This window comes from Poecile atricapillus, chromosome 27 (assembly GCF_030490865.1).
Source record: "Poecile atricapillus isolate bPoeAtr1 chromosome 27, bPoeAtr1.hap1, whole genome shotgun sequence".
In the NCBI taxonomy this organism is placed as follows: domain Eukaryota; kingdom Metazoa; phylum Chordata; class Aves; order Passeriformes; family Paridae; genus Poecile; species Poecile atricapillus.
In genome coordinates, this window is record NC_081275.1 from 2,729,056 (window position 1) to 2,750,906 (window position 21,851).

Here is a 21,851-nt window from a genome sequence, read left to right on the forward strand (position 1 = left end):
CTGCCGCTTGAAGCAAAAGGTGGGATTTGGAGGAGGCACCTCCCTACCCAGGGCAGCGTTCCTAAAGCTGGCTGGAGTCTGCATGGAAACAAAGGGCTGAGGAGCGCACCCAGTGCGGCCAACGGCGCGGCCAGAGCCGAGTCACACAAAGCTTTGTTTCAACAGTGATTCAGCCTGATAACAGAGCTTGTAAAGAGCCCGAATGGTGAACAATGTGTGTGGACCTTCACATTCCCACCCCTCTGTTTTCCCTCATTCCCCTTGAGAAAAGTTCTTTCAGAAAGGAAGTTTTCACTCTTTCTGTCTTTACTCTTGGTTCCGTTTGGGCTAACAGAGAACGTGCTGTGTCTGAGAGTCTGCTTTTCTACAGACACAAGGATCCTTCTGAATTAGCCGTGGCTGTATCTGTATCTGTATTCAGAGAGAAGCAGTGACATCCCTGAGTAGCTGGAGAATGAGCAGAAACAAGTGTCTGATTACACTTTGAACCCTTTGATCGCCAATGAAAGAGAGAAGCAAAGAGAAGAAACAGAATCACTTCTGGTCTTTGAGAGTCATGAAAATGTTATTTCTAAAATTTTCAGGTCCTCTATTATCCAAGATGGATTTTCAAAAGCTTTTGTTACTGTGAGCTCCTCCCTGAGCATCCCTACAGCAAAAGAGGATACTCAGAGCTTTCCTTCCATTCTCTTTCTCATTCCCTCCACATTCTGTGGAACTCCTCAGAAGTGTTTTGGAGAAAGTTCTGGCCTGGCAGCACTTGCAGCTCCTGGGAGCAGCCAGGCCTTTCTATACCTGTGAAAAATGCTCCAGGTGTTTCAGGCTGCAGAATAGAGCTGCACTCCCTGTGTACAGAGGTGTCAAACTGCAGGGCAAATTCAGGGAGGGAAAGAGCAAACAGCAAATGGGAGGCCAGCCAAGGCACCTGTATCACCAGGTAACCAGGAGGCTGTATCAGAAGGAGGAATTCTGCAGTGACTCAGGTGCAGAATATATCACTGGATACACACAGGGTATGTGCCATGCTTCAGCCCCAGGACACCCCAGTGGAGCTCTCTGTACATAATTCTGCTTTCCACAGCTCTCCATCCTGCACTGTAACGTTGTGCAGCTTTTCCTCACAGGCCCAGGGACGCTCCTGCTGCCAGGGACATGCCAGTTCCTTCTGGAGACCTGAATGTCCTGTTCAGCATTGGGTGGGACAAACCTGCCCAGCCAGTAACTGCTCCAAGGGCTGTGAACAGGTGAAATAGTGGTGTCATGAGGTGACTGAGGGAAAGCAATTGGAGAACAGTTATTTTTTTTCTTAAATATTAAAGTCCATAGTTAGAGTGTAAAGAGCATCATGTTTTCTTCACTGAACAGAAAAGCAGGAAGCTGAAAGGAGAATAAATACCAATGCATTCTTTTTGAGATCTATCTCCTGGTGCAAGGAGAGATGAACATCTGTCCCTCCAGGTACTCCTTCAGCATTCCCTGGACTCCCATATCAGCACCTCAATGCAGTGTATTTTTGAGTTTTGCAAAATAGAAAGCACATCTGTGCTGCTGCATAGTATTTTATGATCCAGCTCATGAAAATTAGGATCTGGAAGGCTTCTGGATGCCCTCTGCAACATCTTGAGTAAAAGCAGCAATCACCATAGATTGCACTGTCAGAATATTGATCAGGCAGGTTGGGGTTGCATGAGTTTACAGGGAAGAATCTCCCAAAGGATGAACTGCAATTCTTAGTGGCAGTTTGGAAGTACAGCTGGAAGTGTCAGGAGAAGAAAGGTTTGGGACACACAGTCAAATGGATTAATCTGATTTATAACACCAAATACAGCATAAGCCTCTAGTATCAAATCAATCCCTCACACAGCATTTTTGCTAAAACTTAATTCTAAATCTTAACTTTCCATTTCTGTTTTACCTTAATGGTTGCATGTGTTTGTTTTTGTAGGGACTCCCTTAAGGTGAGAATGTGTACTTCAGTGCTTGGAAAAGCCCTCAGTACAGCAAGCTGAAGAAGGTGCTGTTAGCATTCAGTGTAGGTCTCATTTTCTCCCAGTGCTATAAACCTAATTTATGGTAGGGTCAGCTTTTCCCCAATAAGGAATGGTCAGCACAGGGAATTTCCCTTATCTGCACCTTATCAGATGGGAAGGGAGACACATTTTTTCAAGCAAAGTCATCCAGTCACACCCAAGCTCCTGGCTGAGACCTGGTTCTGCTTTGTCTTTATCTTCTTTGCCTTGCCAGTCACTGCTGCTTTATAAAATCATTCATACTGTTTCAGGGTAGCTTTATTAATTGTCCTGTAAACCATTTTTTCCTTGCCCTTGAGGACACTGGTATATCCTTCTTTCTTTTCACATCCTGCTGAATTTGCTTCCAGGGATAGCTAATGCAATTACACTTTAATGAACCTGCTGAACATTTTAACCAACTTCATTGGTGCCTGCAGTTCCATGGATGCATCTATGGATGAATGAACAAAGCCAATTTATTATTCTGGATTTACCTTTTCAATTTTTAACTGTTTGTCCCTACTGGTAATTCTTCCTTTCTGCCTTTGCTTCCATCTATGAAAATGTGCTGCTTTTTCACATGCAGATTTTTAGTCTCCATCTCATCTCTTGCTCTTATGAACTTTGTCCACCTTCCCAACCGATCATGTCACAGGCCCTCTTAAGATCACAGCTTGGGATATTTTTCTCCCCTTTTGAAGATCAAAGGCATGAAATATTTGCAGCCTTTTAATTCAAGCACAAAATTTTCTATTTTTTCTTTTAAACTTCCTTGTGGGAAGAACCAGTGACAACAAGCACTGATCTGCAGCTGGTAACAAGGTAACTGCAGTTATGGTTTGCCCAAGATACAATTCTCAGCTGTCTAGCTTTTACAGCCCATCATAAATCTCTTTTTTTTGTTGTTGTTTTTTTTTTAATCCTTACAAACCTAATTGCCAGATATTCCCTGAATGTGCCAACAGATTGTGAGACAGGAATGTTGCTGTGCTGAAGAGGCAGGTCCCAGCACATGCACACACAGCTGTGAGTGGCTGGAGAAGAGGCTTGGGAAGGGCAGAGCAACACTGGGAATTTGCTCAAAATTACTATTTTTGCAAAGTAGAGGGATTGTGGTGAAGGGAATGCATAATTTCTGCACTGAAAGAGATGAGAAATAAAGTTGTGTAAGAGTTCTGTGTTAACAGAAATTGTGAGAGCAAGACACAGGACAAGACATTTCTGTCCAGGGCTCTGGTTTGTTCATGGCAGGACAGAAATGATGAATCAATGATTTGAGCTGAACTGGAATGATTCCTGCCCAAGCTGCTGCAGTGCTATTGGGCACAGACTTTAATTTCTCAATGATTGCCATTTATAGAACATTTGAACAGATTGGTATGAGGAAAATACATAAAAGATTCTCCCGAAGAGCTCAAGCACTTAAATAACTGAGAGCAGTGTAAATATTTTGCAAATCCTTGAAACTGGCTGTGGTGTGGAAATGCTTCATTATTGTCCCTGTTTCCCTAGAAACATAACTAGCTTTAAACTCCTGACTCCTCCATCATTCCAGAGTTTTAATGATAAAGTAAATTGGGGAGTAAAGTACCTCAGACAGGAAAAGAAACCAGATTTTCTTATTGTGTGATTAAAGATTGTGTGGGAAGGAGGGCTCAGTTGAGGCACCAAACCCTAGGGAGTGCAAGTCAACTCACTGGATGTACTTTCACACTTCCTTTAACCTGTTATCTGGCTGGTAAATCTCAGCAAGGTATGATTGGGCTGGAAACTATTATTTGAGAGTCAAACATCCAACTGACAGGAGGATGTGTTCCAAAAGTCAGGTTTCTGCAGGCAGCAGCAAAGGCAATGTAGGGGCCTCTGCCAGAGCCCAAGGGACTGAACCTGTCCTGGCCTTGCTAAGGGAGGAGGCCTGGGGCTATCCACAGGGATCTTCCCATACACCACATGGAAAATTCCTGCTCAAAAATAAATCCTAGACTTGGGAGGGACACAGAGTAGATGGGGCTCATAGCACAGAGCTGCTTTATTTTGTTCCCATCTGTAAAACATTTGTATGTCTATTATTTATATCTACATGCTCATATATTTACACGCACATACTTGTATTTATAGATTCATAGATTATTATTTCTCTTGCTAATTTTGTAAGAATAAATTCTGATCATAGGGGCAAGCCACAGCTTCCAGTAAGGTCAGAGATTTGACTGTGCAAGCCTTAAAGATCAGTTTAAACATTAGTTCTGGATCTAATTAGAAAACAAGGAGCTCTCTTAGTACCCTCCTGGTGGATCCTTGTATTTGGGCTTTCCTGATCCTACCAGTGGTTTCATACTCAGTTTTTCTTGACAGGATTTCTCAGAGCCTGAAGATCTCTGGTTGGGCTCAGTGAGAAAATCCAGCTGTTACTGTATGAGGGCAAACCCTGCAGCCTCTGGTTTGTGGAGCTGCTGCCAGGGAGGCATTTTTAACATTCGGTTCTTATGGTGACTCTCAAACCATTGAAACCACTTTGGAGCCCTGGCTCTGGCTGCCCTGGCTGGTCACACAACTTTAAGGGAATAAAAGGGGATTTCTCACTAGTTTTCACAGTTTGTGGCACTTTCATAAAGGACTGTGTTCCCCATGTTTGTGTGTACCAGGCAGTCCCTTCCCAGGCAGTCCTGGCTGTTACCTAAACCAAGAGCTGTGGTTTGCCACCAGACTCTGACACCCACATTTAGCTTTAAACTTTCCTTTTATTAAAAACTGAAGTTCGTGCCAAGTGACTGTGTTTTGGGCAGCCTACCACCAGCAAAGCCAGTGACTGAAGTGCTTTCTGAGTGCCTTTTCATGATTTCCTAATGGATTCAGCTTTAATAACTGATAAAATCTGCTGACATGATTTCTAACAGCATTTTCAACAGAAAGGAGTTGTTGGAATTTGTTTAAAATCTTTGTGTGTGTGTGTGTGAGCACTGTGAACTTTTGGGTACGGCTGTGATTTTTGATAGTCTGACATCAGGTTGTGGGAAAGAACCGAACTAAGATTGGGAATGTTGTCAGAAAATGTTGATTAGGGAGGCTGTGGGTGCCTTTGATCCCAACCCTGCGCGGGTTGCCAGGGCTGGGAGCACAGGTGTGTGCCAGGGAAAGGTGTTCCCTGGAGCCAGGCTTGGCAGAGCCAAGGGAGCGTGGGCTCCCAAACTGAGCTATTAGGAGTAATTGCAGCATGCAGAAACCTCTCTTTAGGCAGTACTAAAACAGCTCTGAGAGACAGCTCCAGTGCTCCTGAGACTACGTGTTCACTGTCACTTGTCCTTTATCGTGGAATCATGGAATGCTTTGGGTGGGAAGGGCCCTCAGAGCTCATCCAGTTCCACCCTCTGCCACAGGCAGGGAAACCTTCCACTAGAACAGGTTTATCCAAGCCACTCCAACCAGGCCATGAGCGCTTCCAGGGATACAGCAACCACAATGTGGAAACACTTCAAGAAATTCCAAGGTTTGCTAGGATTAGCACTCCGAAGTGTTATACATGATGTGAAACCTAACAGAAATTGTTACAAAGAGATTTTCCTGCATGAATTCTCATACTTAACTTGGCTGCTGCTATTTTTCATGGTTATGGTGGGCTGGTAAATGTCAGAAATATCACAGGAGCAGCTTCCTTTCCTCTTGCTTTTTGTTACAGGCACAGTGAGTCAGAGTTTTCTTTTCTCATTCCTTGAGTTGGTGGTGGGCCGAGAGGGAAATCTGCTTTGTCACCTCCGTGGATCCATTTCCGTGTAGCCAGGAGTGCCAGAGCCTGGCAGGACTGTGCACAAGGCACCAGGGGTAGCAGTGGGATGCTCTTGCTGTACCTTACAAATGGAAACATCGCTGAGGGTCTAAACCCTGCAGGTGTCAGAATCCTGATCCTGAGCAAAGCCCCTCGAAGAACCCGGTCCACTGAATTCTGGTTCTTGTCTTGAATTTCTCTCCATACAGCCATTTCACTCTCTTATCTTCATCAAACCTCCTGAAAATGTTGTGTTATCCTTCTGGAGATGATTCATTTTCAGATTGAGCCACAAACCCCGGGATTTGGGGCCTTGGGAAGCGGGAGAGCTCAGAGCGCTCCCTGCCGGCCCCGCTGTTAAACACAGCCATCGACTCCAAGGCATGAAATAAAAATAAAAACCTGACAATTTTTGTATTAATGAACCTGTCCTTTCCTTGTACGACCCGTGTCCCAGGAACGAGGCTTTAATTTAATTTTGAGAGTGTTTTGAGCAGTTTGTGTCACAAATCCTATTTGTTGTTTCCTTGATTGCCATCAGAGGATGCTGAGCCGAACGGAGAGCCACACTGTCTGAGCCAGATAAATCCTGTCCCTGGTCCGGAGCTTTGGGACACGCCACTGGAGCAGGATCACAGCATTCCCTCATGCTGGCATTGCAAACGTGTCCCACCTAAAAGAGAGAAGAAGCAGGAGACTCGGAAATGATCCCAACAAACAGCCTAGAGCACAATGGCTCCTTTCTGGGATTACAGACATTCTTCCGAGTTAAACTGTGCCTAAAGAAGGTATTTGATCCCAAAGTCCATTATAGCTGGCTAGTGTTGAGGGGGCTTGAGACAGTCAGCACTGGTTGATAAGAAAGAGGAGTAAAAGGGATGGGAAGGCAGAAGAGTCCTGTTGTGACTCCAAGGACAGGCGGATTTGCTTTGACTTTACAAACCCTTGTTTCCCATGGAAATAGTTTCTCTGACTCATCCCTTTCCTGCTGTGCTGAGAATTCAGCTTGGATTGTAACATGGAACAGTTTGATGTATTTTAAAATAATACCTTGTTATCCAAAATGGTGATGTTTTACCTGTCCTGACTCTCTTTGCAAACCAAAGTGTGAGTGTAAAGCAGCGTGACAGGATAAGAAATGTCGGTGATTTAGGAGGTGTTCAGGAAACAATGAAGCCTCTGAGACCCACCCAAGGTCTGGGACAGGGCGGCAGTGGAGTCACTCCCCTGCTATGTGGCTGACCCTGTTCAGCAGCTTCCTCAGCCCTGCAAACCAAACACTGAAATGCAGATTTCTATATTTGAAATGATTGTGCTATTTCACCTGTTTTCTTCCTCTGTTGAGCCCAAATAAACTGAGTGTGGTACACCAAGTGGGGCAGGTTTAGTAACAACGCTTGAACCTTGCCTGCACCGTGCCCTTCTCCTCTCAGAATTCCACACAGCATGGAGCTGGGAATGAGCCTATGGAATAAGAGAGAACACTCCTCCATGTGGAACTTTCAGGTAAAAGACCTGAGCTCGGATTTTCCAGCAGGAGGAATAATCCCAACAACTGAATGTTGGGTTAGTAGAACCTTCACAGTCCTCACTCATTTCCTGATCTAACCCTTCACTTTAATTGAACAAGATTAGACAGGCCTCTCATCCAGAAGCTAGGAAAGAGCTGCCTGGAGAGGATTCATTTCTTGTTCAGCGACTCTAAGGAAAATGGTTTTGATTTGACAAAATTTCCATGAAATTTTCAGGTTAATTAATCCTGATTTTTCACTTCAGCTGCTGAAATGGCAAATCAATCCTTGCAACATATGCTGTGAAGAAGGGGTTCCCCCACCCCTTTCTCTTCCCCATAGGTGTCACCGTTGAGTTTAATGTGGGTGTGTTTATTCCTCTCCAGGATTTTATCCAGTCATCATATGATTTAGGATTCACATATTTCTTTGGAGCCATATTACATAATTCATGCAACCTTAATTTCTTTGTGTATCTGACTTGTTACACCTAAATATAAATAGAATATTAATATACCAAATAGACTGCTGGACACAGAGTTTTCTTTGCAATGCAGAAAGGTAAAGCTTTATTTGAGGGATTGTTGTTCAGTAGAGAGCCAAGCGCACTTCAGAGCCCTGTGTGTAAGCACAGTGGTCACAGTGATGGACAGTATGAAAAGGGAGGAGTAGATAGTTTAAAGAAAAGCCTAGTAATTATTAATTTTTATTTCATGAGTAGCATTTGGAGAGCCATCTGTGCGTGGGGTAGGTCACAGCGTGTGTGGGCTCCCATGGCACTGACTGGATCAGGGAAACCCAATGTGTCGGTGGGATCTTAACACACTCTTGACTGCCCTGTGGAAAGAAAGAAGAAATCATTGCTCTGATAGGGAATCCAAGAGTCTCTTTGCAGCACTGACTTTTCAGACTCATCCACTATTTAAATATCCATTTGTTAACAAAAGCATGGGAAAGGAGCTTAACCTGTCTCTGGAATTGGAGCCAAACCACTTTGAAATTAAGAGCTTTGATTGTGAATGGTTTAATCCCTGCTGCAATTGCAGATGTGGAAGTCATAGCACAAAGTTGGTATTAACAGGAAAAGGGATGAAACACAAAATGTGAAAGCCTTAAGTTTGGATGCTCTTTGGAAAATGTTTCTTGTGACTAGATTGACCATGACAGTAGGAACTAGAAGAGTGGGAAGACATACCTCCTCCTTGGAGAGCTCCTTGACATGATCTGTAAAAGGAAAGGAGTTTTAATGAAGGGAACAATAAATACATACTGAAATCATGTGCAGTGCAGGTAACAGCTCAGCTTTTCCTGGATCTTGCAAATATATTTTTATATTTATTTTTTCATTTCAATCCCTTCAGCTGTATTTTCCTAGAAAATTGTAAAAGCAGAGACAGCAGGAGACTGTTGCAGTATAATTTTTGTACTCTCACAGTCCAGTTGTGCTTGTTTCTCTGCTGACAGAAGGAAATTCATTACAGTTTGGTTTGGCATGGTGATTCCTCTCATGGAATTCACTCTGCACAAACAGGTCAAGAGGAACTGATTAACACAAAACCTGTCAGTAACAATCTGCTCTGTGTTTCCTTTGGTGTTTGATGTGCTTAGGAAGTTTTTGATAGACACATTTCAATGCAGATGCCATGAAAAAAAGTCACTGAATTTAAATTCAGCTACAGACAAGTAAAATATTCTGCTCTGTCTTCTGTGAGTGCCAGGATAAAATTTGTGATAAAATTTGTGCCCTTATTTGCAAACAGACAACATACACAAGATCCTGCTGCCCCTCCTGCAGCAGTGCCCGGTACTGCTGGATCTCCTGCTCCAGGCGCATCTTGATGCCCAGCAGCATCTTGTACTCCTGGCTCTGACTCTCCATCTCACAGCGGATGCTGGCCAGCTCCTCCTCGATGCAGTTTATCTGCCCCTGGATTTGTTGGAGCATGCGGCCGTAGCGAGAGTCGGTTTCTGCCAGGGAGTTTTCCAGAGAGCCTTTCTGGAAAGGCAAACACAGGAGTTGAGGAGCAGAGTTCTACGGCTCCCTGGCCGTGCCAAGGAGGGAAGGGCCCGCAGGTGCTGCCCACGTACCGTGCTGAGCTGCGCCTGCAGTTCGATCTCCAGGTTCTGCATCTCGCGCCTCAGCTCGGTGAGCTGGTGGCTGCTTGTCTGGATGTCCTGGCTGCTGGAAGTGACCTGCTGATTGACTTCTTGGATCTGCAGAGTCCAACCCCAGAGACACTTTGTGAGCCACAGCAGCTCCTCAGGGAGCAGATTTGCTGAGCGAGTGCTCACATCTCCAGGGAGCGTCTCCCTTTCAGCCAGTCCCGGTACCAGGGTGTCTGGGCTGTCCCAGCCAGTTCCCACTCTGGGCACTGCTACATACCTTGACCTCATACCACTGCTCCACCTCCTTGCGGTTCTTTGCAATGATCTGCTCATATTCATCTCTCAGGTCATTCAGGATCTTTGTCAAGTCTTCTCCAGGGGCAGCATTGACCTCCACGCTCACATCGCCACCAGTTTGGGACTGGAGCTGCTTCATTTCCTGCAGGGAGTCCAGAGAGAGACACAAGAGCACACACAGGTCATTTGTTGTGCTGGGGACTGTGGGCAGAGCAGTCCAAGGTACAAAGGAATGACAGTCCCATGGTGTGAATAAATATATATATTATATATAATGAATGAGGTGCAATTGATTTGATATGTGATGGTGGGAGCCGTGAAGAAGCAATGCATTCTGTCTTTGGCTGTGCCATCTATCAGTGGATCGTACCTCCTCATGGTTTCTCTTCAGAGCAATCAGCTCATCCTTCAAGGTCTCCAGCTCAGATTCCAGTGAAGACCGAGTGGTAGTGAGACCATCCATGAGATTTCTCAGGCCATTGATGTCAGAATCCACAGTCTGACGGATGACCAGCTCATTCTCATACCTGTACCAAAGGAAAGCAAAGCATTGCACATTCATTTCATTACAATGTGTAGGCTTGATCATATTGCTTTAGACAGGGCTTCATCCACCTGATTTCATGAGTCTCATAAAATTTGTGACACAAAAGAGGCAAGGTTCACAGGGAGGTACTCACTTCATTCGGAAGTCATCAGCCGTCATCTTGCTGTTATCAATGTCCAGAATCATTCTGTTGTTGTCCACAGTGGCAGAAATAATCTGCAAAAGGGGAAGGGGGAGAAGAGTCTTTCTGTGTTCTAGATTTGCAGGACAAGCAGAAAGAAGATACAAAGCTTTGGTAGAGTGTTACTGCTGGTCTTGGAATTGTTTTATGGAGAGGAGCAGGGAGCGCAGACATTTCCTGAATTGCCATCACACAGGGACTGGTGTGTGCGAGGTTTTGGCTTTCCAAAGATTTTGATGGAAGAGTATATTGATGGGGGAAAGAACAGAAGAGCATTTATGTTGGGAAATGACCAATCCCCAATGGTTTCTGCTTTCTGGGTATAGGAGGCACTGTGGGCTTTGCCCCAATGCTCTAAGTCATCTCTTTATGAAACATGTTGATTGTAAGGGAAGAGCTGAGTCCTTCAACCAGGTGTCTGTAGGAGAGGGACAGGGACAAAGGGAGCTCAGGTCCTGCCATCCCGGTGCTTTGGCTTTGCTCTCCATCCAGCTGATCTGGGGGGGAGCAGAGGGAAGCAGTGCAAAGCACACATGGCTGGTTTGGAGCCACCTGCACAGCGTGGGATGAACATTGGGAGAGGCAGCGTGTCTGTGGCTGCTGGAGCTCCTGGTGCCTGGGGCTGTGCCCTGCTGCCTGTGGGCTGCTGTGAGGCTTTGCTCACCCAGGGGATGGGAGGTGCAGCTCAGCAGGTTTGTGCCTGCAGTGCCACCAGCACGGCCGTCCCGCGGGCGGTAGAGCCAAGGCTGGGGATGGAGGGAGGAGGAAGAAGCAAGAAGGAAGGAGGAAGGTCTTAGAGGAGAGAGAAGCATGCGGGAAATGGAGCCACGTGTGCTGGGATGATCTTACCTGACTTTGGAGTTGTTCAATGGTCTGGTAGTAGGAGCTGTAGTCCTTGGAAACGTTGGGAGCTTGTTTCTTGTACCATTCCCGGATGTGGTGCTCAAGCTGAGCGTTCTCTTCCTCCAGCCTTCGCACCTTCTCCAGGTAAGCCGCCAGGCGGTCGTTGAGGTTCTGCATGGTGACCTTCTCATTGCCACTGAGCAGCAGGTCCCCCCCAGGGCCGCAGCTGCCCGCAAAGCCCCCGCCAAAGCCCCCGGCCAGGCTGCCCATGCTCAGGCCGCCCCCGTAGCCCCCGCAGGCTGCCCCGCCGTAGCTGCCACCGCCGATCACGGAGGAGGCGTAGCGCCGGCAGGACACGGAGGAGCTGCGGCCGCTGCTGCCACCACAGGCGCCTCCAGCTCCTCCTCCGCTCCTGTACGAGGTGCTGGATGATCTCTTGATGCTGCAGCTCATGGTGAAGGGATCAGATATGCAGCCCCAGATGCAAAGCTGTGCACAGCGAGACAGAGGAAATCAAAGTGAGCAGGTCGTCCTTGCTGGTGGCTATTTATACCTGCCCGGGTGGGTGTCACCTGCCAGGCAGTCCAGCTTCCCATGGGCTTTGCCAGCCATGGTGCTCATGCTGAAAGTGATGTGCTAAGGGGAATTTCTTTTGGGGCTTGGGACAGCCCTCCCCCCAGGTTCTGTGTTTGCATGCTGATTCACATCAAGCCTGCACTGCAATTTCGGGTGGGTGGCTGTGTGTTAGATTTTGTTGGAGATAGTTTGTTGCTGGCTACTTAGTGAGTGAGACTCATTTTAATAGTTGTTCTTTGTTCTTTGGAGTAACTTCTTTTTGTCCTGAAAACAGGTGGTGAAAGCACCACCTACCTAATCACTCTGCTTTAATTTCAGATTTGGAGAAGTATGAACTCAGGCACCCTTTGCAAGAGGCTGGTTCAAATCAGCTTGTGGAACTGCCCTGGAATCAGAATCTCTAAGAATTTGGGTGCTTCCCTTAGAAGAGAAAGCTCAATGTGGACCCTATCTCTCAGGGTACTTAATGGTAAATCACTGTGGAATGAGCTTAACAGCAGCAATATTATTTCTGTTCTCACCAAACTCAGGTGGTATCACTTCCAGGAAATGCTTTTGTCTCATGAGCATGCAGTGATGGCATTTTAAGGCTGTGAGTTTTTAAACATTTTTGTGCAAATTTACAATCACTCAGAGGTTATCTTAAACTAAAATATGTACGTGAAATCTATATGGCTGCATTGGCTGTATCCTGGGAGAGGAAAGAAAGGATTTGGCTTGGCCAGATGGAGGCTGAGATTGTTATCAGCTGGCTCTTGAGGAAGGAGGTACCAGGGCTGTTTGAAATACAGAACAATCCTGTTGTACATGTAGGAATGGGCACAGTCTGGATTTGAGTGTGTTTGGAAAGTAAAAGGAATTTTTTAACTGTGGGAGGCAGAAGAGTCTTGAAGAGTTTCCACTGCAGGAGCTGTGGATGGAAGAGAGAGTTTCAAGTCTTGGTCAACTGGTGTTGGGGATTTTATCCTTGTATAACAGAGGTAGCTGTGATGATCCTCTAGATCCCCCTTACCTTTGGTCTTTTGTCCCTTGATGCACCATTTCTATTAGGGGGCAGATTGTCATAAGCCCTTCTTAGGAAATTTTGCCTTTAAATAACTTTTGGAAAATGTGAATTTTAAGCCTGAAAGATAAGGGACTTCATTATGTGAGGGTTGAACTTTGATGGAAATCCATCTCTACTGGAGGTTATTACCCATTTGTTTTGTTGTTGGTTTCTCCATTTATGCTGTTACTTACACACACCCTGCAGTTGTGGCTCAAGCAGCATTTTTTTTTTCTTAGCCACAATGATTATGAGATCCATAAAAGTTACTAATGTGTGTTATGGATGACTGAAGAATCATGGAAAACCATTCACCCTCTTTCTTGACACACCACCACCCCCATATCACAGTTAATGTAATCCTTTGAGCTGCATAATTATGATTGTTGTTTTATTGGTAGATCTTTAATTATCCACACGTCAGAACCAAGTGCTTTGCATATGTTATTGAGACTGAGTCATCATTATTAAAAAATAAAAATTATTTTCTCACAGGGTGTGATTCCTTAGTCATATTTTCCTCATTAGATTGTTGAAATGCACTTTTATTCTCCCCTATGAGATGTTTATTGCTGATTGGTGTTAGTGCCAGAGGTGCTGAGTTTATATCTCCTTCTTGGCATCATTGCATCACAACACCCGACCCAACAATTTCTGACATTTCCCAATGCTGTAATTTCATACCATCACCAGGTGCCTTTTCTCTGTCTCTCTGTTCCTTTCTTATTTTTTCAAATAGGTGCTCTAACTATCCTTACTAACTGCATCCCAAATGTTTAATTTCTAGACTTTCTGTTCTGTAACTCAGGGGTATTTCCTTGTCTCCATGTGCATTTCTGGCCACTGTCCTGTGTCCATGGCTCATGGCCTGAGTTGGCTGTTGTGAGTGAGTTTGGACCTGCTGATTTACTTCACAAGCCGGAAGAGCCAGGACTGTTCAGGAGCCATTACCTTTCATAGTCCTTGTAATGACAGAAGGAGGTCAGACACGTTCTGCTGTAGAAGATGTTGGGGCTCCTCAGCCATTCAAAGGCGCTGTAAGAACTTTGAAATCACATCTTCCTGTGGCAGACCTTCTGCTCATAGTGCACCTCATGGACCTTGGCAAGTCAGAAGTTTGTTTGAAGTAGGAGTGCTGTGAATCCTTTCCCAGCGCTGTTTACTCACCAGTGAAGTTGGATGTTGAGCCACAAACAGATACTCCAAATTGGCAGAAGAACCAAAAGCAGGCTGTGGTTTCCACAGAGGCTGTGATGGCATTACTGGATGTATGTCTTCAATCACACGAGAGGGAGAGGACAATCCTAGATACAATTACTGGTAATTAATTGTTCTACAGTAAATGAGTCAAATGTGGTCTTGGTAAGAAGAGTGCAACTCCCAAGAGTTTCGTCAGGAACTCCATTTGTGCATTCCTCATCCGTCATCCATTGTTCTGCAGCATCGCTCAACCTGTGCATTTGTTCAGTTCATTCAGAGCTGTAGGATTTCACAGTCCCCCATTCTGGGCTCATCCTCCTCTTATTCACTCCATGGGCTGGGCTCGTAAACTTGCATATGTATAGACCTACAGAAAATCCTATTAAATGTGAGTTATTTTAATTCTGTACTTGATCTAAATAATTACTCATAGTCCTTCCTACCACTGAAAAAGGACAAATTTAGAGATACTTCCCAAGGGAAATTAAACACTTCCAGAAGTGGGATCCTTTCCTGTTCTTTTTCTCTCTACCTTCTTCCATGTGCTCCTGTTATCGATGATGGCGACTAATAGAACTCTAAATTCCTCCCTGCCAAAGGCTTTTTTTCCTATCCTGTAGATCTGTTCAGAACACTAAGCAAGTGTATGGCTTTTTCTAAGAACACAGATGAGTGAAGTGAGCACAGGAGCAGGCAGTGGATAGCTGATCACAGCAATAGCACAAGGTTTCTGGAGCACCTGCCAGCATTAGATGGAGGCTGTGGGTCTTGCTGTGCCTGTGGCACACTTGTGCTGTGTGTTGTCCCTAGGACAGCCCTTGGCCCATCCCTAGGTGGGGGTTAGTGCCCCGTGGATTGGCAGGAATGTGTGGAGGGCATTGTGCTGTCAGCTGCAGGACTCTGCAGTGAGCTGATCCTGCTATAGAGACTCCTGAGGATGCTCCCCAGTGCCACCACTGCACCAAGACCTCACACTCCCAAATCAGCTCAGAAACGGGGACAGACACTGCTGCTCTGGAGTTCCTGGGAGTTCTGTGCTTCTGGAATGTTAGAAGGAAGCAAAAGAACTTTTCAGTTCTTTAGTTACATACATGAACTGTAGTTTAAGGTTCCATAATCTCTCCTCAAAAGAGATGTCTCCTTCAGCTGCTTTGGCTATAATAAATATAGCTGAGACCTGAGTGAGTTCTGGCAGCCTCTGGAGACAAAAGTCATGTTTGCATTTGCTTTGCATCACTTTCTATACTGTTAAAACCTGAAATGAGCTTTTTATTCATTGTAGACAGGCTTTTCTTCACACAAATTCCTGATGCTGGACTGATAAAAGTCAGTTTTTCAACAGGAATAGAAAGTGTATTCTTTGTGGGCACTCACTGCAGGCTGCAGTCAGGGGGCTGTGCTGGCAGAGCCAAGGCATGTGGTTACTGAGAGAAGACCTAAACAAGATCAAACTCTTTTAAGTTGGTTGTGATGAGAAAGTGTTTCATTTCGTTACCCTAACAGATCAATCCTTCAGTCTGAAATGAAATGGGAAATACTAGAAACCAGGTTTAATCAGTGGGGAAGGGATGAACAGGCACCTGTAAGTGATACAAGGCTGATTTTGTGTATCTGGTGCACAACAGTCAGGGACTGAAAAGGAGCTTCACTGTGATCTTCAGAAAGCAAAATACATCTAAAAGAACTGCTTTGATTTATTATTGCTCTCTCGTCTCTAATTTTGTTTCATATGTTATGTTCTTAAGCAGAAAAATGTAGAAAATACCTTCAATGAAAGGAATGTCTCTCATTTCTCTAAAGGCAGAGTATCAGCCAGCTGTGCATAGTAACAGAAATTGGGTTCTTGGTATTGTATCAGTATTTAAATTTAAATTTCTATCATAAAACATTGGAATGCTTTTGGTGCATGACACTGAAGGAAACAGATACATTGTTCCATTGTCTGTTTTTCCTAACAGAAGTCAGCAATGTGTAATTCTGTGTGCAACAAAAGATGTAGAAATACTTGTGAGGAGCCCCCTCATGCTGGAACAACCTCTGCTGAGTCACACCTTCCTTCTCACAGGGCTCCAGCTGTGATGAGACTAATGGACTCAGATAAGTTCTAGTAGTACCACTGGGCACAGTTTAGTAAATTAAGAGTTGATCTCCTGATAGTTACACATCATTTGTATTTTCATTCTCCTTTCACATAATTAATTCTCTCATAGTACAAGTGGCAAGGCAAGGGGCCAGAAAGCAATCCCTTAGTGACCACTAAAAACCAAAATGGTAAATGGTTTTTAATGTCTCAGGAAAGAGAAAACTTGTGTCAGGAACACAACAAGGTTTCTATTTTCAGCTTTATATTTTTTGCTTGTGAAGAGAGAGTTCTGCCAGCCTCACCCAGCAGTTTCCCTAGGCAGAGGGTGGCTGTTGTCTCACCTCACACAGCCATGGTCACACTGCCAGCTATTTCCTTTCACTCAGTGGTTCTATCCCAGCACTGTGTCCATTTTCCTAGTGTGAAATAGACTGTCCTGAGACCACGTACACTGTACAACTGCACAGCCCATGTTTGGTGGATGATCTGGATAAGCACCCACACGAGGTTGGTTATATTGATTTTCTCAGACAAGTTGTGATTTGCATTGCAGACATAAAGGTTTATTAGAGCAGAGTTACCAGCAGAGGGTGAGCCCTTTAACGAAGAATGAGTTGCCAAACACAAGTTGAGTAAGCCAAGCATTGCAGGGTGGAGGAAGGGGTGCTGGGGCAGGTGACCAGGCTCATCTTCCAAACCCCTCCTGCTGCCTTGGCCATGCTGCAGAAACTCTCGGGTGTCTCTTGCTGCCCATGGTTGGTGCATCTCAGCTGGATGGTGCCAGGGTCTCTCCTGGTGCTCTAGCACACTCTTGACTGCCCTGTGTGAACACACAGCAAATCACTGCCTTGAGGGGAAGTCTGAGCATTCCTGCTGAGTGGAATTCTTACACCTGACAGCATCAACAGCAGAGGCACAGAGGCTCCATGCCCAGCAGCACCCTGAGTGCTTCCTCAGAACTGTGTTTTTTTATTATTCCAGTAAGCAAAAACTGTTTCCCATCCCATAAATTTTGTAAGCTGTATTTTATTTAGGCAGAGGGAAGAACAACACTTGCTGTATTTTAACCCCTGATTCTGCTGCAACAGAGTAATGAGGTTTCTCACTCCTAGGCTAATGGACCTCGGAATCTTTCCCAACCCAAACTTTTTTCTGACTAAATACATTGCAGCCATTGGGGCAGATGTAACCCACTAATAATCACATGTTTACAGAGTGTTGACTTACCTGACATCTCCCCACACTGGGAATGAGAGTAGGAGGCAGAATAAGTCTGGGAGGATTTTCCACCTCCTTGGAAAGCTCCTTGGGAGGCACTGTGACAAAAGAAAAAAAAAAAAGAGAGAATTAATCAAAACCTACTAACATGGGATGTTCACTTGAAAGATATGTTGATGTAGCTTTAGGGACAAAAATTTTCTGTTAGTAAATAAGTACATGAGGATTTCTTTTTACACCATTGCTAAAATATGAAATACGTACACAAGATCCTGCTGCCCCTCCTGCAGCAGCGCCCGGTACTGCTGGATCTCCTGCTCCAGGCGGGTTTTTATACCCAGGAGCATCTTGTACTCCTGGCTCTGACTCTCCATCTCACAGCGGATGCTGGCCAGCTCCTCCTCCACAGAGTTGACCTGCCCCTGGATTTGTTGGAGCAGGCAGCTGTAGCGAGACTCGGTTTCTGCCAAGGAGTTTTCCAGAGAGCCTTTCTGGAAAGGCAAACACAGGAGTTGAGGAGCAGAGTTCTACGGCTCCCTGGCCGTGCCAAGGAGGGAAGGGCCCGCAGGTGCTGCCCACGTACCGTGCTGAGCTGCGCCTGCAGTTCGATCTCCAGGTTCTGCATCTCGCGCCTCAGCTCGGTGAGCTGGTGGCTGCTTGTCTGGATGTCCTGGCTGCTGGAAGTGACCTGCTGATTGACTTCTTGGATCTGCAGAGTCAAACCCCAGAGACACTTTGTGAGCCACAGCAGCTCCTCAGGGAGCAGATTTGCTGAGCGAGTGCTCACATCTCCAGGGAGCGTCTCCCTTTCAGCCAGTCCTGGTACCAGGGTGTCAGGGCTGTCCCAGCCAGTTCCCACTCTGGGCACTGCTACATACCTTGACTTCATACCACTGCTCCACCTCCTTGCGGTTCTTTGCAATGATCTGCTCATATTCATCTCTCAGGTCATTCAGGATCTTTGTCAAGTCTTCTCCAGGGGCAGCATTGACCTCCACGCTCACATCGCCACCAGTTTGGGACTGGAGCTGCTTCATTTCCTGCAGGGAGTCCAGAGAGAGACACAAGAGCACACACAGGTCATTTGTTGTGCTGGGGACTGTGGGCAGAGCAGTCCAAGGTACAAAGGAATGACAGTCCCATGGTGTGAATAAATATATATATTATATATAATGAATAAGGTGCAATTGATTTGATATGTGATGGTGGGAGCCGTGAAGAAGCAATGCATTCTGTCTTTGGCTGTGCCATCTATGAGTGGATCGTACCTCCTCATGGTTTCTCTTCAGAGCAATCAGCTCATCCTTCAAGGTCTCCAGCTCAGATTCCAGTGAAGATCTAACCAGAGTCAGGTCATCCATGAGATTTCTCAGTCCATTGATGTCAGACTCCACAGTCTGACGGATGACCAGCTCATTCTCATACCTATGTCACACACACAGAGACAGAGAAATGGGGAAATGAGATGCTGACAGTCAATAGCACAGATCCTTCAAAGATCAGTATTCCAGTAAAATGGGATGACTCACTAATACCACCCAGGGCATCCCATTGTCTTCTTAGATGATGACAGGGATTTGACAAACATGGAATGTTCACAGGGAGGTACTCACTTCATTCGGAAGTCATCGGCAGTCATCTTGCTGTTATCGATGTCCAGAAGCATTCTGTTGTTGTCCACAGTGGCAGAAATAATCTGCAAAAGGGGAAGGGGGAGAGGAGTATTTCTGTGTTCTAGATTTGCAGGGCAAAGCAAAAACAAGACACAAAGCTTTGGTAGGGTTTTATTGTGGGTCCTAGAATTGTTTCTTGCAGTAGTGCAGGGGCCATATGGAAGGGTAAAAATCCAGCTTGACTTTACAGGGAAGCTTGTGCTATTAGAGATCATCTTGCCAAATCCATGCTCTTCCTTTTATCAAGTTATGGACAGACCCTGTGTGTCCCAAAGAGTGTTTGCAGAACTATCTGTAGAATGTATTTCTTCACAGTGTCTGTTTACTCTGGTTTTTTGGTACTATGAGACCTTATTGTAAGGGAAGAGCTGAGTCCTTCAACCAGGTGTCTGTAGGAGAGGGACAGGGACAAAGGGAGCTCAGGTCCTGCCATCCCGGTGCTTTGGCTTTGCTCTCCATCCAGCTGATCTGGGTGGGAGCAGAGGGAAGCAGTGCAAAGCACACATGGCTGGTTTGGAGCCACCTGCACAGCGTGGGATGAACATTGGGTGAGGCAGCGTGTCTGTGGCTGCTGGAGCTCCTGGTGCCTGGGGCTGTGCCCTGCTGCCTGTGGGCTGCTGTGAGGCTTTGCTCACCCAGGGGATGGGAGGTACAGCTCAGCAGGTTTGTGCCTGCGGTGCCACCAGCACGGCCGTCCCGCGGGCGGTAGAGCCAAGGCTGGGGATGGAGGGAGGAGGAAGAAGCAAAAAGGAAGGAGGAAGATCTTAGAGGAGAGAGAAGCATGCAGGAGATGGAGCCACGTGTGCCAGGATGATCTTACCTGATTTTGGAGTTGTTCAATGGTCTGGTAGTAGGAGCTGTAGTCCTTGGAAACGTTGGGAGCTTGTTTCCTGTACCACTCCCGGATGTGGTGCTCAAGCTGAGCGTTCTCTTCCTCCAGCCTTCGCACCTTCTCCAGGTAAGCCGCCAGGCGGTCGTTGAGGTTCTGCATGGTGACCTTCTCATTGCCACTGAGCAGCAGGTCCCCCCCAGGGCCGCAGCTGCCCGCAAAGCCCCCGCCAAAGCCCCCGGCCAGGCTGCCCATGCTCAGGCCGCCCCCGTAGCCCCCGCAGGCTGCCCCGCCGTAGCTGCCACCGCCGATCACGGAGGAGGCGTAGCGCCGGCAGGACACGGAGGAGCTGCGGCCGCTGCTGCCACCACAGGCGCCTCCAGCTCCTCCTCCGCTCCTGTACGAGGTGCTGGATGATCTCTTGATGCTGCAGCTCATGGTGAAAGGATCAGATATGCAGCCCCAGATGCAAAGCTGTGCACAGCGAGACAGAGGAAATCAAAGTGAGCAGGTCGTCCTTGCTGGTGGCTATTTATACCTGCCCGGGTGGGTGTCACCTGCCAGGCAGTCCAGCTTCCCATGGGCTTTGCCAGCCATGGTGCTCATGCTGAAAGTGATGTGCTAAGGGGAATTTTGTCTGAGGTAAGTAAAAGGCATTACCATTCAGTTCAAGTATGTCTTAGTTGATTCACACCTAGCTGCACTATAATTTTATGTGGGTGGCTCCTTGTTGGATATTTTGTTGAACAATGTTGTATCTCTCGGTTTCTGTTAATCTGGCAATATCTCACTGGTAACGGCAGCTAATGAAGTCTCTGCCTCATTGTCTGTGTCCATCATTTTTTAGATTTTGAAACCCAGTTGCTCAGCTTCGGTCTCCCACCTGAGATCACAGACATGATTCATAACACAGCAGCCTCCAAGGGACTCTTCATTCATTAATTTATTTCAAATTTACATCAGCTTCATAGAAATTTACTTTAAGGCATTGAAATAAAAATTTTAAAGACTGCATTCCCATGTCTGTTACAGAAGAAAACTTGACTCTGAATTTTTCACTCTGTATTGAATAAGGTCCTGCTGGCATTCAGCTTTCTCTGAACATGCAGCATGTGGATCACAGACTTTTTTCTTTTTGAAGAAAACTCTACATAACAGCCACAAAAGTAACATTGTGCAAGGGAAAAGATATTAAATCTTTTCCTATCAAAGAGCTCCATATTTTATTGTAGCCATTTTAAATGGACTCAGAGGAATTTGAGAGGAGAAATATTTTACTTTGTGTATTTCCATAACCGTATTAAATAGTAATTTCTCAGAATACATCTTTGAATTTTATAATACAATGAAAAAATATGTTTGATTAAAAGAGCCAAAGATTAGATCTGAAAAAAATATCATCATTACCTGAGATCATTACAGTGAAGGGTGTTTTGCAACCATGACAGAATACCTTGCACAACCCAACACAGAGTCAGAAACAGTTGTGTACTTTTTTCCACTGCCTGTGCAATAGGGAACAGCAGTGAGCTGCTTTTTCCACCTTTACTGATCAAGCTCCTGTGAAACTGAGAAAAGCCTTGAACAGAAACAAATTTTCGAATTTCCACTTGTGCATAAAATACCAGCACTGCAGCTCCTACGGAAGAGTCACTGGGCTGTGCAAAGGAAGCACAAGGAGCTGGTGGGACTTGTTGTGAATTGCCACCTCAAAGTCATCTCACCCATGGAGAGGGAGGATGGATTCAACCTGGAAGTGTTTTAGGAAGAGGTTCCACATTACAGAAGAAGAAAGAAGCCCACTCCTCTCTCTGGCTGCCATTGTGCAGATTTGTTCACCCTTGGTAACTCTGTTACCCCCGAGGTGCTGCCACCATCGCTGAGGGGCTCTGCCCTGGCTGGCCTGGGCCATCCTGGGCTGGCACTGGATCCACTGGACACGGGGAAAGCTTCTGGCAGCTTCTCAC

The 21,851-nt window shown here is 45.9% G+C and overlaps 2 protein-coding genes across 2 annotated transcripts; both read right to left on the reverse strand.

The window, feature by feature from the left end:
• Window positions 1–8,398: 8,398 nt before the first annotated feature.
• LOC131588699 (keratin, type I cytoskeletal 15-like) lies at window positions 8,399–11,713 on the reverse strand. Its single transcript, XM_058857622.1, has 7 exons — window positions 11,267–11,713; window positions 10,370–10,452; window positions 10,060–10,216; window positions 9,670–9,831; window positions 9,375–9,500; window positions 9,056–9,282; window positions 8,399–8,510 (listed from the first exon to the last, which is right to left on the reverse strand). Exons 1-7 carry the CDS (start codon window positions 11,711–11,713, stop codon window positions 8,399–8,401), a joined length of 1,314 nt encoding a protein of 437 aa, XP_058713605.1.
• Window positions 11,714–16,911: 5,198 nt separating this feature from the next.
• On the reverse strand, window positions 16,912–20,322 carry LOC131588970 (keratin, type I cytoskeletal 16-like). The gene is made up of 8 exons (XM_058858057.1): window positions 19,876–20,322; window positions 18,996–19,078; window positions 18,651–18,807; window positions 18,261–18,422; window positions 17,966–18,091; window positions 17,647–17,873; window positions 17,392–17,480; window positions 16,912–16,984 (listed from the first exon to the last, which is right to left on the reverse strand). The coding sequence occupies exons 1-8, from the start codon at window positions 20,320–20,322 to the stop codon at window positions 16,965–16,967; spliced, it is 1,311 nt and encodes a 436-aa protein (XP_058714040.1). The 3' UTR covers window positions 16,912–16,964.
• Between the last annotated feature and the right edge of the window lie 1,529 nt (window positions 20,323–21,851).